Source organism: Orycteropus afer, unplaced genomic scaffold (genome assembly GCF_000298275.1).
Source record: "Orycteropus afer afer isolate SDZICR_OR568_19922 unplaced genomic scaffold, OryAfe1.0 scaffold00428, whole genome shotgun sequence".
NCBI lineage: Eukaryota > Metazoa > Chordata > Mammalia > Tubulidentata > Orycteropodidae > Orycteropus > Orycteropus afer.
Window position 1 is genome coordinate 894,696 of NW_006922015.1, and position 16,241 is coordinate 910,936.

At 39.8% G+C, this 16,241-nt stretch overlaps 1 protein-coding gene across 1 annotated transcript in view; it reads right to left on the bottom strand.

Annotated features, from left to right (window-relative positions):
- Nucleotides 1–16,241, bottom strand: part of SGK1 (serum/glucocorticoid regulated kinase 1) — a 168,914-nt gene that overhangs the window by 21,288 nt on the left and 131,385 nt on the right. Inside the window, exon 3 of the mRNA XM_007954033.2 lies at nt 14,217–14,292. Within this exon, the coding sequence (XP_007952224.1) occupies nt 14,217–14,292 (76 nt within the window). The remainder of the gene's footprint in view (nt 1–14,216; nt 14,293–16,241) is intronic.

A 16,241-nucleotide genomic window follows, 5' to 3' on the forward strand; every position in this document is an offset into this window, starting at 1 on the left:
GGGCTCAAGTATAGCAGGGATTGTGGGGCTGGCGCGGGATGGGGCAGTGTTTCGTTCTGCTGTGCATGGGGTCGCTATGAGTTGGAAACGACTCGGTGGCACTTAACAACAATAACAACAACCCCAACCTGCCACATATGAATCACATTGATGACTCTTTGTTTAGAATAGTAATAGGAGCTCTGGTGGCTCAGTGTCTAAGGCATTTGACAGCTAACCAGAAAGCTGGCGGTTCAAACTCACCAGCCACTCCTCCGAAGGAAGACTGGGCAATCTACTTCCATAGAGATACTCCCTTGGAAACCCAAGGAGGGTTCACTATGAGTCAAATCCACTTGATGGCAGTGAGGTTTTTCTTTTTTTTTTAAAGGTTAGTAAAAGGAGCTCTGGTGGTATAGCGGATAAGGCACTTGACTGCTAACAGGAAGGTCAGTAGTTCAAACCCACCAGCTGCTCCATGGAAGGAAGATGGGCCAATCTACTTCCTTAAAGATTTACAGCCTCAGAAACCCAATGGGGGTTGCTATAAGTTGGAAATGACTTGATGGCAGTGAGTTTGGTTTGTTTTTTGGTATAGTTACTAACATACAGCCACTCCTCGGAAGGAAGGTTGGGCAATCTATTTCCGTAGTGATGTTGTTGTTGTTATGTGCCGTCAAGCCGGACATGACTCACAGCGACCCCTCCTTGGGTTTCTGAGGCAGTATCACTACAGAAGTAGATTGCCCCATCTTCCTTCTGAGGAGTGGCTGGTGGGTTTGAACCATCAGCCTTCCAGTTAGCAGTCAAGTGCCTTAGGCACTACGGTAGTGATACTGCCTCGGAAACCCAAGGAGGGGTTGCTATGAGTCGATCCGACTCGACAGCACACAACAACAACAGTAACATATAAAAAAAACAAAACAAAACTCACTGCCATCTAGTTGGATACTCTTAGCGACCCCTCCTTGGGTTTCAGTGGTAATATCACTATGGAAGTAGATTGCCCAACCTTCCTTCTGAGGAGTGGCTGGTGGGATTGAACCGCCAGCCTTCTGGTTAGCAGTCAAATGCCTTAGGCACTAGCAATATTGCAGTGCATAATTTGCCGATGTTATCATTCTCAGATGTTTACTTGCCGATGTTCAATGTCATGATTTATAAAGACACTGATACCAGACTAAACCAAACCCACTGCTGTGGAGTTGGATCTGACTCATAGCAACCCCTCTTTGTGTTTCTGAGGCAATATCACTATGGAAGTAGATTGCCCAAACTTCGTTCTGTGGAGTGTCTGGTGGGTTTGAACTGCCAGCCTTCTGGCTGGCAGTCAAATGCCTTAGGCACTGTGCCATCAGAACTCCTGATAATAAAAGGCAATAATAATGAAAATTGAAAGAAGAAGAAGAAAAAGGAAGTATTCAACTTACATCAGAATTTACTGACAAGGAAGTTGTCAGAACAGAACCCCATTATAATCACCTGTACTTACTGTACTTTCCCTAAACCTCTGTGTTCACATTCAAACTGTTTTAATTGAGTAGTTCCACTCTGTCATTAATTGAATTGTGTCCCTCCAAAATGTGTCAGCTTGGCTGGGCCATGATTTGCCATGGTTTAGAAGTTACGTAATGAGGTAATGTGGCAGATATGTAATGATGTCCCATGAGGTGATCTGATGCGATAACCCAATCAGGTGTCAAAGGATTAAGATTAAGTGTGGGTGACAGCACCCATAGTCCCTTCACAGGCCTGATCCAATGTAAGGGGAGCTTCCCTGAGCAACATCTTTTATCCTACAAGAGATAAAAGGAGAGAGAAGGGAACAGTGAATGGTGACCTACCACCACTAAGAAAGAGGTGCTAGGAACAGAGTATGTCCTTTGGACCCAGGGTCCCTACACTGAGATCCTCGTAGGAATAAGAGACACTGAGAGAGAGTCTTCTCCTAGAGCTGTCAACCTGAACTCAGACTTCTAGCCTCCTAAACTGTAAGAGAATAAATCTGTTTTTGTTAAAGCCATCCACTTGTGGTATTTTTGTTATAACAGCACTAGAGAACTAAGACACACTCTTACCTTTTTGAGGGAGTAGAAAGAGAACTACGAGTTCCTGAGTGGCTAAAATGGCTAAGTGCTTGACAGCTAGCTGAAAAGTTGGTGGTTCAAATTACCCAGAGGTGCTTTGGAAGACAGGCCCAGTGATTTGCTTCTAAAAGGTCACAGCCTCAAACTGCCACTACAGAATAGTTCTACTTTGAACTGGTTTAAATGGGCTCAGTCATGGCTGACAGAGCAAACACATTGCATAGCAATCAAATTTCTTACCCATGGGATATTTGACCCAAGTAGGAGCTCTGGTAGCATAGTGGCTAAGACAGTTGCCTGCTAACCAGACGGCTGGTGGTTCAAACCCACCAGCCACTCCTCGGAAGGAAGGTTGGGCAATCCTACTTCCGTAGTGATACTGCCTCAGAAACCCAAGGAGGGGTCGCTATGAGTCAGGTATGACTCGACGGCACATAACAACAACAACAACAACAAAGCAAACCGTAGGACTGCCCTGGTCAAAGATGGCAGCTGACACACATTCAAAGCATTGCATTTGGCCACCATCTTTAAGTGGGGTACCATTCCTTGTTTCCTCCTTGGGTCAAAATCCCACCCTCAAGTGTTCTAGGCAACATGAACACTGTTGGTCATGACTGAACTGTTTCAAACTGGTTTGGTTTAAAGCCCTGCTATGCACACATGGGGCTCCCGTGAACCAGATTTGACTTAACAGCAGAGCTAGCAACACTAACAGAAGAAAATGAGAGGAGTTTCCAGGAGATCTGACTTCAGTTCTGTGATCCACATTTTCAAATGCAATATTTAGCTTTGGGCAAAATACTTAAAGTCTTCAAATATCCTCAAGGTTATTGAGGATAACACACCTATTTCATTAATCCCATGGAGTGACTGGACAGATTATGAGATTATGTATGGGAGAACAATTTTAAAATTCAGGTGTGTTACATTATTTAATGAGGAGCTCTGGTGATGCAGTGCCTAAGGTATTTGCTAACTAGAAGGATGGTGGTTTGAAGCCACCAGCTGCTCTGTGAAAGGAAGATGGGGCAATCTACTTCAGTAAAGATTTACCACCTTGGAAACCCATTAGGCGTCACTAAGACTTGGAATTGACTTGATGGCAGTGGATGTGTATGTAATTTAATACCTACAAGGACCATCTAGCCAAACTATTAATATAAAATTTTCCTTTAAGTGACAACATTTCAGACAGTGGAAAGAGTTGATTACTACACATTCCTGAAGAGGAGAAGTTCTTCAGGGTTCTGAGAGCTGGATTCTACATTGCTCAGTGAAGTTTATTTCAATCCACTATGAACTAATATTTTCCTAAGTCCTTCTGCATTTTCTTTTCACTGTCAGTTTACAACCATAAAGAACAAAGAAGTTTCAGAGTCTGAAAGAATCTTAGTTTTGGCTTCAATCAACCTTCACTGTATAAATAAATTTGTTGGGAAGCTCCCTAATGCCATTCTCACCTTTGAGCATTTCTGACTAGCACACTCCTCTATCTCTTATCCTCCACCCCTTACTCCTCATCGACTTCTCTTTGCAGGCCATTTCATTGCTGAGATACTCTGTTTTTATTCTTCTTGTTGTTTGGTGCCTGTGGTAGTTAAGGTTGTTGTCAACTTGGCTGGGCCTTGTTGAGTGGCTGGACAGCTGGATGTAGTTATTCCTCATGGATTGGCAATCAGTTCCATGGTGGCATCTACTGGAGCAGCTGAGTAGCTGCTCTGGGGATGTGATCCACTACAGAAGAAGCAGCTTTGAGGAAGGTCTCTAGCTTTTTGGCACACTTGAACCCTGCACATAACTGAGTCTTCATTCAGTAGCCTGCCTTGCTTTGCTGATCTTGGGACTTTCAATGGACTTGAATTAATGGCCTGCCATGTCGTTTGGTAACATTGGCACTGTGCCTTTTTACTTGTTGACCTTGGGCTTGTCAGCCTCAGCAGCCAGCAGTTGTCTGAGTGAAGAAAGCCTCCAGCTTCAGTGGCCAGGAGCAAGAGGCAGAGCTGAAGCCCAAAGTCGGGGGGTTTTTCACCCAGTGCATAGAGCCTGGCACTTTGAACTTGGACTTCTAGCTTCCAAAACTGTAAGAGAATAAACTCCTGTTTGTTAAAGCCATCCCATTTGTAAGAGCAGCATTAGGTAACCAAAACAGTGCCCTTGAGTCAATTCTGAGCTGTGACCCCATTTGTCAGAATGTTGTTGTTGTTGTTGTTTGCCGTCAAGTCAGACCCGACTCATAGCGACCCCTCCTTGGGTTTCCGAGGCAGTATCACTATGGAAGTAGATTGCCCCATCTTCCTTCCGAGGAGTGGCTGGTGGGTTTGAACCGCCAGCCTTCTGGTTAGCAGTCAGGTACCTTAGGCGCTGTACTACCAGAGCTCCCCCATGGTGGTTAACACTCAGTTTCCTAGGCTGCCATCTTTAAGGGAGATTGCCAGGTCTTTCTCCCAGAGAGTGGCTGGGTAGGTTCCAACTGACAACCTCTCCATTAGCAGCTGAGTGCTTAACCACTGCACCACCAAGGCTCCTTGTTTTCATGACTAGTTATTGGCTTATTTTCCTCACTATGTACATTTTTCAAATTGTAAAATAATTCTTGGAATTTAAAAAAATTTTTTTTTTATCTTTGATCAAATATAATACTTCTGTTATTAAAGGGAAAAATCCAAAAACGCTCTTCCAGTTTCACTTTTTCTGTTATCCATTTACACAAATGCTAGATGAGCATGATTCTAAGTATCTTTAAACAGAGGAGTTTAAAAATGACATTTTGCTATTCTCTGGAATAAATACCCGTCCTTGAACTTGGAACCCTCTAAATCATTGCGGATGGTAAAAGCCACACAAAACTAAATGTTTTTTTGCTTTACAGATCCTTGCTTAAGAATATGATATTTTACCTAAATGACTGAGTGCTGTCTAAGGTTCTTTGCAGTTTGAGGATTTTACGTCCAGCCATATATCTGTTTCCAAGAAGCTTCTCAGTGTTCTGTCTGGGCCCCAGATAATGGTGTAGAACGAAAGATGAGCTTCATGGTTCAAGGAAAGAGCAAGCTGTCGATCCAGTGATGCATAAAATACTATCAGTAGTTATAAAATAAAATGTATTCTTTTCTCACCCATAGTTTGTAAACCCTCTACAGGGCAGGATGACCTGTGTTTAGTTATGCATGAACGATATAAATCTTCCTTCAAGTAGGAAGAGATGACGTGAACTGACCACAAACCATATGCTACATGAAGTTCTAAGTAGCTTTATGTACATTATCTCATTTAGCCCTCACACACTTTATAATCTAAAGTAAAAAGTTGTAAATATTCATTGTGGTATACTACATAATAATTAGAAACAATGAACTAGAGTTTTTAAAGTAACATGGATGGAATTTTTTTTAAAAAAACTTAGTGTGAAAAAAAAAAAAAACCAAAGAGGGGGAAAAGTCAGTTGTATTATTGTTCTCAGCAATTCACTCTCTTCCCTGAAAAAGGATTATATGACACCCCCCACCCCACCCACCAATTCTGTGAAGCTTGAAGTACATACAGATGCTTCCTCATCTCAGGAGCCCTGGTGGAGCAGTGGTTAAGTGCTCAGCTGCTAATTGAATGGTCAGCTGTTTGAACCCACCAGCTGCTTCATGGGAGAAAAATGTGGCAGTCTGCTACTCTAAAGCCTACAGCCATGGAAACCCTATGGGGCACTTCTACTCTGTCCTATAAGGCTGATTCTTTCTTTCTGTTTTTTACTTCTTCATGCTGTTGGGTTTACACACATGACTTATTTTGACCAATGTAATAGAAGCACATGTGACACATGCCAACTCTAGCAGAAGTTTGAAAAGGTATCACAGATTCTGTAATCTCTTTTTCTGCTCTCTTTTGAATGACAATAGCACATTCTCCAAAAGAGATCCCAGAAGGACAGCATGGAGGAGTGTGTCAGCCACCAACCCACAATCACTAACCTGTAATGTGAGCAAAAAATAAACATTGGCATAAACCATTAAGAAGAACATTTATGATCTATTATTAATATTCTATTTTTGCAAATGAGAGAAACAGAAACACAGAGGGTTTAAATCATTTGTTCAAGTTCACATTGGTAATAAGCATTGAAGTTGGGATTCAAACTCAGGCCCTCTTACTAAGCACAACATACTCTACACTGTTGAGCCACTTCCTCCTGCTCCATGTATGGCTCAGTGGGAAGCATGGCCAACTGGCCTGCTGCTCAGCCCTCATGTGAGTCTAGTTAACTGAGAGCAATGTGGTTTAGGAAACTAAGGATGACTGTGGCTACCTACCTGCTCTAAGATGGAGGCAATGAATCCCAGGTTTGATTCGGAAAAGTATGAGTAGAAGTAGGGAGGTTATCAACGACAGCTTCAGAGAGGTAACTGGACAAAGAAGGAGCTCTGTCCTCCTGATGGATTAAATTCCAACAAGACCTGTAAGATGGCCCTCCCCCATCTTCTATTTGAGGGCCACAAACTGTATTCATTCTCCCAACACACATTTTATTGTCCATGTAATATACAAGAAATTTTGTTAAGAACTGAATGCTCTGGAAATTATTTTAGGGAGTAGGAGGAGACCGCTAAGGAGTTGGGCACTCTGACTTGAGATGGGAGGCCACCCCTGTGTACTGTACATTTTTGCTTGTCTCTCTCTCCCTAAGGGTGTTAGACTTTTATTTGTATCCTGGTATAGGTCAATCAGAGTCTGAAGGTAGACGTTCATTTGATGCTGTAAAAAGTTCTGATTGGCCACCTCTAATTGGGTTAATCAGTCAAGAATGTCAATAGCTCCTTGTCAGGCTGAGGTCATTATTGATCAAACTTCAACACATGAAAAGCAAAAATAGTTACTGTGAATGACAGTATGGGAAGACTGACCCTATGGCTGAACAGCCACAAGAATTCTAAGAGGACCCTTAAGAATCCTTACTTTGCAAAGGATTCTTATGTTTAATGTGCTGCAAGGTACACAAGTCTTATGATTATACTTCTGTCCTTCCCAAAGCCTAGTTTCATTTCTGCTGCCGCTGGTGGCATATTTGTGACCTTTGAAATCTTCACTGTATGTAGGACGACTTTTATTATTGAGAAAGCTACCATTTTCATAATTAGGACCAGAGAAAATGAGATTGTCCACTTAAAAGATTTCCATATATCTATTCATAGATTTTTACGGACTGATTATCACTAATAGTAGGAGTCTACCATGAATACACTGGCCACCATGTAGCAAATGGAAAATTTCCATGTAGACAGATCATGTAACCTTTTATCATCTTTTTGTTTTTTTTAGATAATGGTACAATTTTGGGGACAAAACTATTTTTTTCTATATATAAGTATGATATCATTTTGATTTTTAAGAAAAAAGAAATAGAGATATGCTTTCCTCAGTTTTTAAAATTTATGTAAGTAAATCTTCCCTTTCTTTCTAATATTACTTTAATGATCTAATTTTATGTGTTTTCTGAAATACAAAATATTTTTGTGGTCCTTATGATTTCACACTGTGAATAGTTACACTTCTACACATTGGGCACAAACTATCACTGCTTCTGAATGGAAGGCCCTCAACGAGAAAGATTGACGTGATGGGGTCAGGCATAGCGAGGATTGTGAGGCTGGCACAGAACTGGTCCGTGTTTCGTTCTGTTGTAACATAGGGTTGCTATGAGTCGAAGCTGACTTGATGGCACTGAACAGTGATAACAACGACCACTTTATAGTGGTGTATATCTCAGAATTTGGGACTGAATTTTGAAAATGTGGTGAGTCACTAGAAAATGTAGGGAAATCATGCATTATCTTGAAAATATAAGGGAAAATTAAATTTTCCTCTTTGGAATCATTTCCAAGTGGCTAATGCTTACAAAATAATAATTTTATTTGATTTTAAAAATTGTTTTAAAATTTTTGTTTGAAGGAAAGCTAGACATTTTAAGGCTTCCAAGATTAGAATTTAATTTTCTTGTTAAAAGGAGACTTGAAATAAAAGTCCGGGGAAAGTACCAAGGAGTTAACATTTCCTTACTGACAGTTTAAAAAACAGGTGTCCAGCTCAATTGTGGCCCTTGCAAAATAAACCTTATTAGTTTAACTACTTCATTATCTGACTTCCTCTAAGCATAGAACATTGTCTGTGCTGCCAATAATAGTACTGGGAAAAACATACATTCTGAAAGTGTGGGGAAATTCACACTACCTTGAAATTCTAATTTAAGAGGATGTTACAGACCACTGTGGTACCAGCAATTCAAAACCAAAGGTGTGCAAAAAACAAACAACTCAAGTTTCAAAGCCTAAAGACAAAGAGAATAGAAAAGAGCCTAAACTTGTGCAGCCTGTTTGCTTATTGTCTAAACAAATGCTGGGAATGCATGAGAGATCCTAAGCCTGACAAAGAAAAGTGTGGGTGGTAGGAATATGGGTGATTAATTTTCTTCCTTTCTCTATTTTCCATTTCTCTCCCTATGCCATGTGTGTACTATTTGTATATTGTGTGTGTTTTAAAAAAGCTCTTTTTGAATTATCTTTTTGTTTCTCCAACTATGTACCGGTGATAAATGACTGTTTACTGATCATGCCAGCTTTTCTTCTGATACGCATATGAAAAGACATATGTGAAAATCTAGGCAATCCCACCAGATTTCAGGACAAGCTAAACTTCAGTAATTTCATGCTTTTTAACAAAGTGATTTTTCTAAAAAAATTAACTTCTGTTTGTATCAAGAAATGGGGGCTAATGGTACCTAGTATTTGACTTTAAAATGTATTAAGAGACTACGAACTAGATTAAATAAGTACAGTACTGTCTGATGACAGTTGACCTGGAGTAGAAATATTCCATTTACTGGGATAAATTTTCCATAGGAAATGATAGATGCTTTTTATTAAAATTATTTCAGGAGTTGGTAAAAGATCTATATTAATAAAACTCATATTGTGACAATGTCTAGAACATTGCCTTTGTAAAGAACCCATTTATAGGCTCATGAATTTGCTTGTGAGCAGAAGGAAAGCTGTGAAGTTACATTAGCTTGTGTTTGCACCTTAACAGAATTGAAGGCGTTAAGGTAAAGTGGAAGGAAGAACGGGGATAAGCGGAAGAAGAAAAGGCACACTGCAGTGTGGAAACCGCAGGGAAAGAGTCACATGACTTAGAGGCAGGTTCTAAGAAAACTACTTGGCAGACTAGAATTTTTAACTTCCTAAACCTAAAGGGAGAGCTCTGGTAGCATAGTGGCTAAGACACTTGCCTGCTAACCAGAGGGCTGGCGGTTCAAACCCACCAGCCACTCCGCGGAAGGAAGGTTGGGCAATCCTACTTCCGTAGTGATACTGCCTCGGAAAGCCAAGGAGGGGTCGCTATGAGTCGGGTTTGACTTGACGGCACATAACAACAACAAACCTAAAGGGAGAGCTCTGGTAACGTGAGCCTAAGGCACTTGACTGCTAACCAGAAGGCTGGCGGTTCAAACCCACCAGCCACTCCTTGGAAGAAGGTTGGACAATCTGCTTCTCTAGTGATACTGCCTCGGAAAGCCAAGGAGGGGTCGCTAGGAGTCAGGTCCAACTGTAGGGCACATAAGAACAACAAACCTAAAGGACCTAAATCCTAAAGAAGATAGATCGTACTTTAGATATGTCACAGCCAAACTGAAGGAAAAAAAAAAGAAAAAGATTAGAACAGAACAAAAACCCAAAGAGGCAGTGAAAGTCACCACATTACAAAAGCAATGATTTGAACAGCAATCACTGACTTCTCATCAGACACTACAGAGGCCAGAAAACTATGGAACGTTTTTAAAGTGAAAGAAAAAAAACAAATTGTCTACCCAGACTTTCATATCCAGCAAAAGTATCCTTTAAAAATGAAATAAAGATCTTTTCATTCATAAAGACAGATTATAAAATAAAACTAAAATATTTTATTGCCAGATGTGTATTATATGATATGCTAAAGGAAATTTTTCAGGCAGAAGGGAAATGATACCAGAAAGAGACCTGGATTATTAGGAAGAAATGAAGAGCTACAAATAACAAATATCTGGGTAAATATAAAGAATGTTTTTCTTATATTTTATTTAAAATACATTGTATAGTAGGATGTATTACATATATAAATATATTATATATTATAAATATATTATATATATATATATATATATATATATGAAAACCATAATGTAAAGAAAGGGAGATGTAACACAAATGCACCTGTGCAGATCTAAGATTTCTACAATGGTCTGTGGAAATTTAAATTTATCTATTATAATCTCTAACACCACCACTAAAAATAAAATACAAAGACGTTTAATTAAAAAGTCAATTTATAAATTAATATTGATTTATAAAAAGACATTTAAACAATCCCAAAGAAGTCAGAAAGGGCAAACAAAGAAGAGAAGGGACACACAGAAAACAACAAGATGGTAGATTTAAATCTAACTTGGTCAATAATTGCATTAAGTCTAAATGGCCTAAACATCCCAAAAAGAAGGAAAATCTATCTATGTCTATAAGAGAGAGAGTTAAATGATAAGATACAGATTGAAGAGCAAATGTGAGGGACAGGCTTAAGAGATTGAATTTGCTATGTTATTATATGGGGGAAAAAAGTCTTTAAACAATGACTTTCATCAGAGAGAAAGAGGGATATTTCATGATAGTAAAAGGGTAATTCATCAGGAACTTATAAAGGTATAATGTCTAATAACAGAGCTTCCAAATATATGAAAAAGACAGAATTAGAAGATTTGAGACAACTCCACCAACACATACATGGAGATGTTAATACCCATATCTCAGTTATTGGTAGAATTACTAAGGGAAAAATATTTCCTGTTACGCAGGCCCTCATCTAGGAGTTGGTCAATGAGCAGGATCTTCAACAGATGAGCTGCTACAGAAGGGGCACTCTAACTTTGTAACCCCATTGGTGACACAAAAATAATAAAAGGGTTTAATAAATGAATAGAACTGAAGTATTCTTATTACTGTTTCTCTACGTGTTCTGTGATGCCTCTGCAAATGTGTCATGCACTAGCTGCTAATCTGAAGAGGTTCAAATCCACTCAGAGCTGTTTTGAAAAACTGTCTGCCAATCTACTTCTGAAAAACCAACCACTGAAAATCCTATAGAGGTTTTCCTCTTTTTACCATCATGGAACCTGTGGAGGCCTTCTGGGAACAAGACTTTTAAAGTGGCAGATATGTCTGGAAGGCTGTGGTCCAAGTCCACTGCTGTTGGCTGTGGTCTCCAGAGCCAGAGGAAACACACTGTTTTTCTTAAAATGGAAGGTGTTTGTGCCCAACATGAAACTGAATTCTATTTCAGCAAAAGATGTGCTTGTGTGTACAAAACAAGGAATAATACAGTGACTCCTGGTGGCAAACCTAACAAACCCAGAGTCATCTGGGGAAAGGTAACTCATGCCCATGGAAACGGTGGCATAATTTATGCCAAATTCTGAACCAATCTTCTTGCCAAGGCCTTTGGACACAGAATCCATGTGATGCTGTACCCCTCAAGGATTTAAACTTATTATAATTTATTAAATATATTTGTGCCTATGGGGCATACTCTGATACACATGAGGTCACCATGAGTTGGAGAAGACTCAATGACAACTTTTTTTTTTAAAGTATGTTCTTCACCCATTTATCTGATAATATAATTTCCTCAACTCCTACAAGTGACTCAGCATCATTCTCTGAGCTGGTTCTGTCCTGATTTCTTTCCTTTATCCCATTCCAACTCTTGGCACAACATCAAGAATCATTTATTCCTTCAATTATAATGTCTCATTCTACATCACTTCTTCAAAACACATGTATTGTAGGTCTTAATAGCAGTATTAGCTAGTGGATGGCTTATTTATTTTGTGTTGCACTACTAATGGGATAAAATAATGGCACAAAGAGGCTAATTCTCTTAGTGGCTTTCATATTTCATCCAAAGACATAAAACAAGACAGAATAATTTTTTGATGGATGAAATTGATAATAAGCTTAGCCCACAAGCCTGGTCTTTGACAAAGAAAGCATCAGAGCATTATCACTCCCCTCCGTAACCCGTCCTGCTTCTGCTACTCTGCCTAGTCTCTGACTCTCTTTTATGAAGAAAAGATTAAAGCATGGATCTAGCCCATGTGCTCCTCACAGGAGAGCATTTTCTTCCTAGGAATTATGGTGTAGAGCTGGGTACACAGGCTCTTAATCTTACTTCCAGCCCTGGTATTTTCTGGATATGCCACCCAACCTCTTCCAACTTGTTAACTCATCTCTAAACCAGGGACAATACAGAGAAGATGGGCTGCCCCTCCTATTTCGCAGGGTTGCTGCAAACATTGAATTAGGTCATTTTTGTGAACTCACTTTGTAAAACCATGAGGCATGATACAAATATTAGGTATTATCACTAGTTCTCAAGACCCTATTCAATTAGGAAAGGTGAAAGCTCTATTATCACTCTTTTAATTATTTTAGCTCTTTGTATAACCTCTCATTTTCATTTATAGTATCTTTACTTTTGTAATTAGATATCATGGCTGATAGAGGTTCATTAAAAAAAAAAAAGTGAAAACACGTCTTCATCTCCTGTGAGTATGATCTGCCCTTCTTTGAGTGTAATTTTTAATTGTAAAACATAAAGTGTATTTGCGATTTCAGAACACAGTACTCTCCTGGTTCTGATTAGATTTATACTCCTGGATCCCATAATACAAATCATACCTACCTTCTCATAAATATGCTTAAGTACAATTCACCATAGGTCTTTTAAGCCCCTCTTTCCTATAGAAGAAAAAAATTGGACTACTGTACTTGTCTGTCTTATTATACTCTTCTGTTCTTGGAAATGGACTCATTCTCCTTTTATCCCCAACACATGAACACACTTTACAGTCAATAAAGGTGCACTCAATGGTGTATATGGTTTAAATACTGAAAAAGAAGATATAATATTTGAGTATCTATCCAGTGTAGCTTTATTGACTGTGCAGTGTACTGTCATGCGATGGATCACTTTTATATGCTTCTCTCACCATGGTCTTATAACTCCCACCAAATGACTAGATGGGACTATGCAAAATGAGGTGGTCCAGCAAGGGGAGTGGATACCTTGCTAATAATGAAAATAAGGTGTGTGGTACCCTTGTGGGTGGTGGGACCATGCAAATAAGATGTATGGAACCTTGATGAGGGGAGTGGTCAGTTTTGTTATCCTGCAAGGCTTAAAATGGGCTATCCCAGAGGTAGACAAGGGGGGCCTCACTACCAAGAAGAAGAGCTGGCAGTGGAGCACATCCTTTGGATGCAGGGTCCCTGTCCAATAACCTCCTAGACCCAGGAGACCGGGAGAGAGCTGTAACACTGGAGATGTTGTAAGATGGTGAAAGCAGTGGCAGAGAGACAGTGGTGGTAAAACCAGGAGATCAGTGTGAGATGATGTAGTGGGCTCTCTGGCCCATGGTCCAAGGCGATTACAGTTGGCTTGCCAACCCATGGAGCAAGAAAGCTGAGTGCCTTTGGGCAGGAGGTTTCCTGGCAGAGTGGAGTGTCTCTGGGCACTTACTGGCCACCTAAGTAGCTTTATAACACTTGCATGAGCAGACCAGAGGCCAACCTGAGGGGCCTAGGGACTGAGCGAGAGACCTACCTGGGGGCACAGTGAAGGAGCTGTCCTGACTGAAGAACTGTATCCTGAGTCATTCCTGATCCTGACCTGTAACCTCTTACTTCCCTAATAAATAATCATAGTATGGCCCATGAGTTCTGTGTGGCCTCTGCAACAAATTATTGAACCCAGCAGAGAAGTAGAGAGTGCTGTGAGATGGATGGCTGGTGTCAGAATTGGTAAAATGTTAGAGAGAGGAGGCATGTCTAATCTCCAGCTCATAGGAATCAACCTTGGGCTGATGTTGATAGGGATTCTCTCCCATGCCTCATAAAGTTAGAGAAGGTCAGACAACCCCAACGTCATTTTTACATGGATTCAAGAATAGAAGTAGGAGTAAAGAAATAAACAAGCAGAATTATTCCCCAAACTTTGTCTTTTTTTTTTTTTTCATCCCCTCTAGAACTGAATGCATCCTATGTGTCACAGAGCCAGAGTGTATTTTCCCAGTAATACCTGATTCGTCACTAGTCCAGAAGTTTCTTGGATCAGGCTTGGTCAGGATGTTGGCTTGATTACATGGTTCTTTTACCTTGAAAACATAAGGAGAAAAGAAGTGATGTGAAAATGGCTGCTCCATTTGAGCTTTTTGAGGTCTATAGTTCTATAGGAGGGATTGCAAGACTAAAGCTTACACATATAGTATGTCTGTTTCCTGTTTAGGGTGAACAACCTTTCTGCTTTTTTAGCACTATGCTGATTGTAGCACTGAAAGTTCCATATCCCGGGAAACATGTCTGCTCTGAGCAAAGCAGGAGTTTTGGTCTCTTGAGGCTGGATCAAGTTTTGCTGCCAGAATTCATTCCTGGGTAAGCACACAGGGGCTGGAGTTCAGCCCCACTCGCTTATGTGCTCTGGGCTTTGTGCAATGCACAAGCTGCACATCTGTAAGTAAAGGCCCTGCATGAGTGTGAAGACACTCACTACAAAAAAAGGGTTTTGGGTCTCCACATAACAGAAATGGTACTTTTAGCATATATTGTTTGTGAAAATGCATATTAATGAAGTTGTTGTCGTTGTTATGTGACGTGGAGTCAGCTCCAACTCATCAAGACCTTATGAAAAAACACCACCTGGTCTTGCGCCAACCTCACAATCCTTGCTATACCTGAGCAATTATGGCAGCCACTGTGTAATCCATCTCATTGATATTGATGAAGAGCAACTTAGGCACTATGCCACCAGAGCTCCTTTCTACTTCAGTAGCAAATTAAAATAAATTCTTATTTTATAATCATAACAGGATCTTTGTTTTTAAATAGTAGCACATGAATATATGCAATAAGTATTATTTATTCAATTTAGAGGCTCTGTCTAGTGTAATCCAATCAATAGATTTCATGCAGTAAGTTTCAGGGAGTTGCAGTGACCCATTTTACAGGGGTATCTTTTACTACTATGATTGGTGGCTTTCAAACATATTGTGAGTCAGGGGAATACACATCCTTGTATTCAAAAGGACTTCCCATTTATACATATTTTGTTGTAATACTTTAGATCACTGTAAAATGTCTCAGTCTCATTTACTACTTGATGAATATTTTTTTCCATTGCAGTGATAATCAAAATACTCAAGAATGTCATTAATTGTTTAGTTCAGCTGACATTTTTTTCCCTCCACAGCATGACTTTCTTGATGAAGGAAGCAGGGAATAGATCAACATTCTGGCCCAGCTTCTTCTCTTCTTGAGGACTAGTATCAAAGACAGTGCAGACCAACAGCAGACTGTGGATCAATCACATTGTGAGCAGCACTGCATAATCTTCATACTTATCTAAGCAGCCTCAGTACGAATTCTAAAAAGGTAGCTATTTCACTGAACTACTGCTCCAAATGTTAGACAGTTCTTTGTAAATTGAACAGAAATCTGAATCCTTGACTCTTTCCTTACTGCTTATAACTCTCTTTGATATTAAATAGTCAAGATCTTCTCTTTCTTTTATAAAATGACCCTTCAAATATTTAAAACAAGCTAGTAGACTGCTCAATCTTCTTTCCAAGGAGTGGCTGGTGGGTTTGAAATGCCAGTCTTCTGGTTAGCAGTCAAATGCCTTAGGAAATATGTCACCAGAGCTCCTGTTAGTGTTAAGTTTTTATTATGTCTTATCTTAGGCTTCCATTCCCAGTTGACTGGCCCTCTTACCTTCCACTGTTCTTACGAAATGATTTTAAGTATTTTTTACCATGGTGACTCTGCCCTAAAAGACATCCTTTCTGGCATGGGAGCAAATTGCCTGGGATTTCCCAAGCCAAGGCCAGATAATTTCCACTGAAATAAGGAATTGGTTTTGAGGGACAGCTATCAGGAAGAACTGCTAGCATTGTTTCCAGATGTGAGTAATTAAAATGTTTCCAAGGACTTACACATCTAATATATTTTGAAAGTAAAACATGCTCTGTTACTCAGATACTTTTTATATTTTTTATCCCAAACCTAATTGATTTTTATAATTATATACCCATTTGGGAAAATCATCATG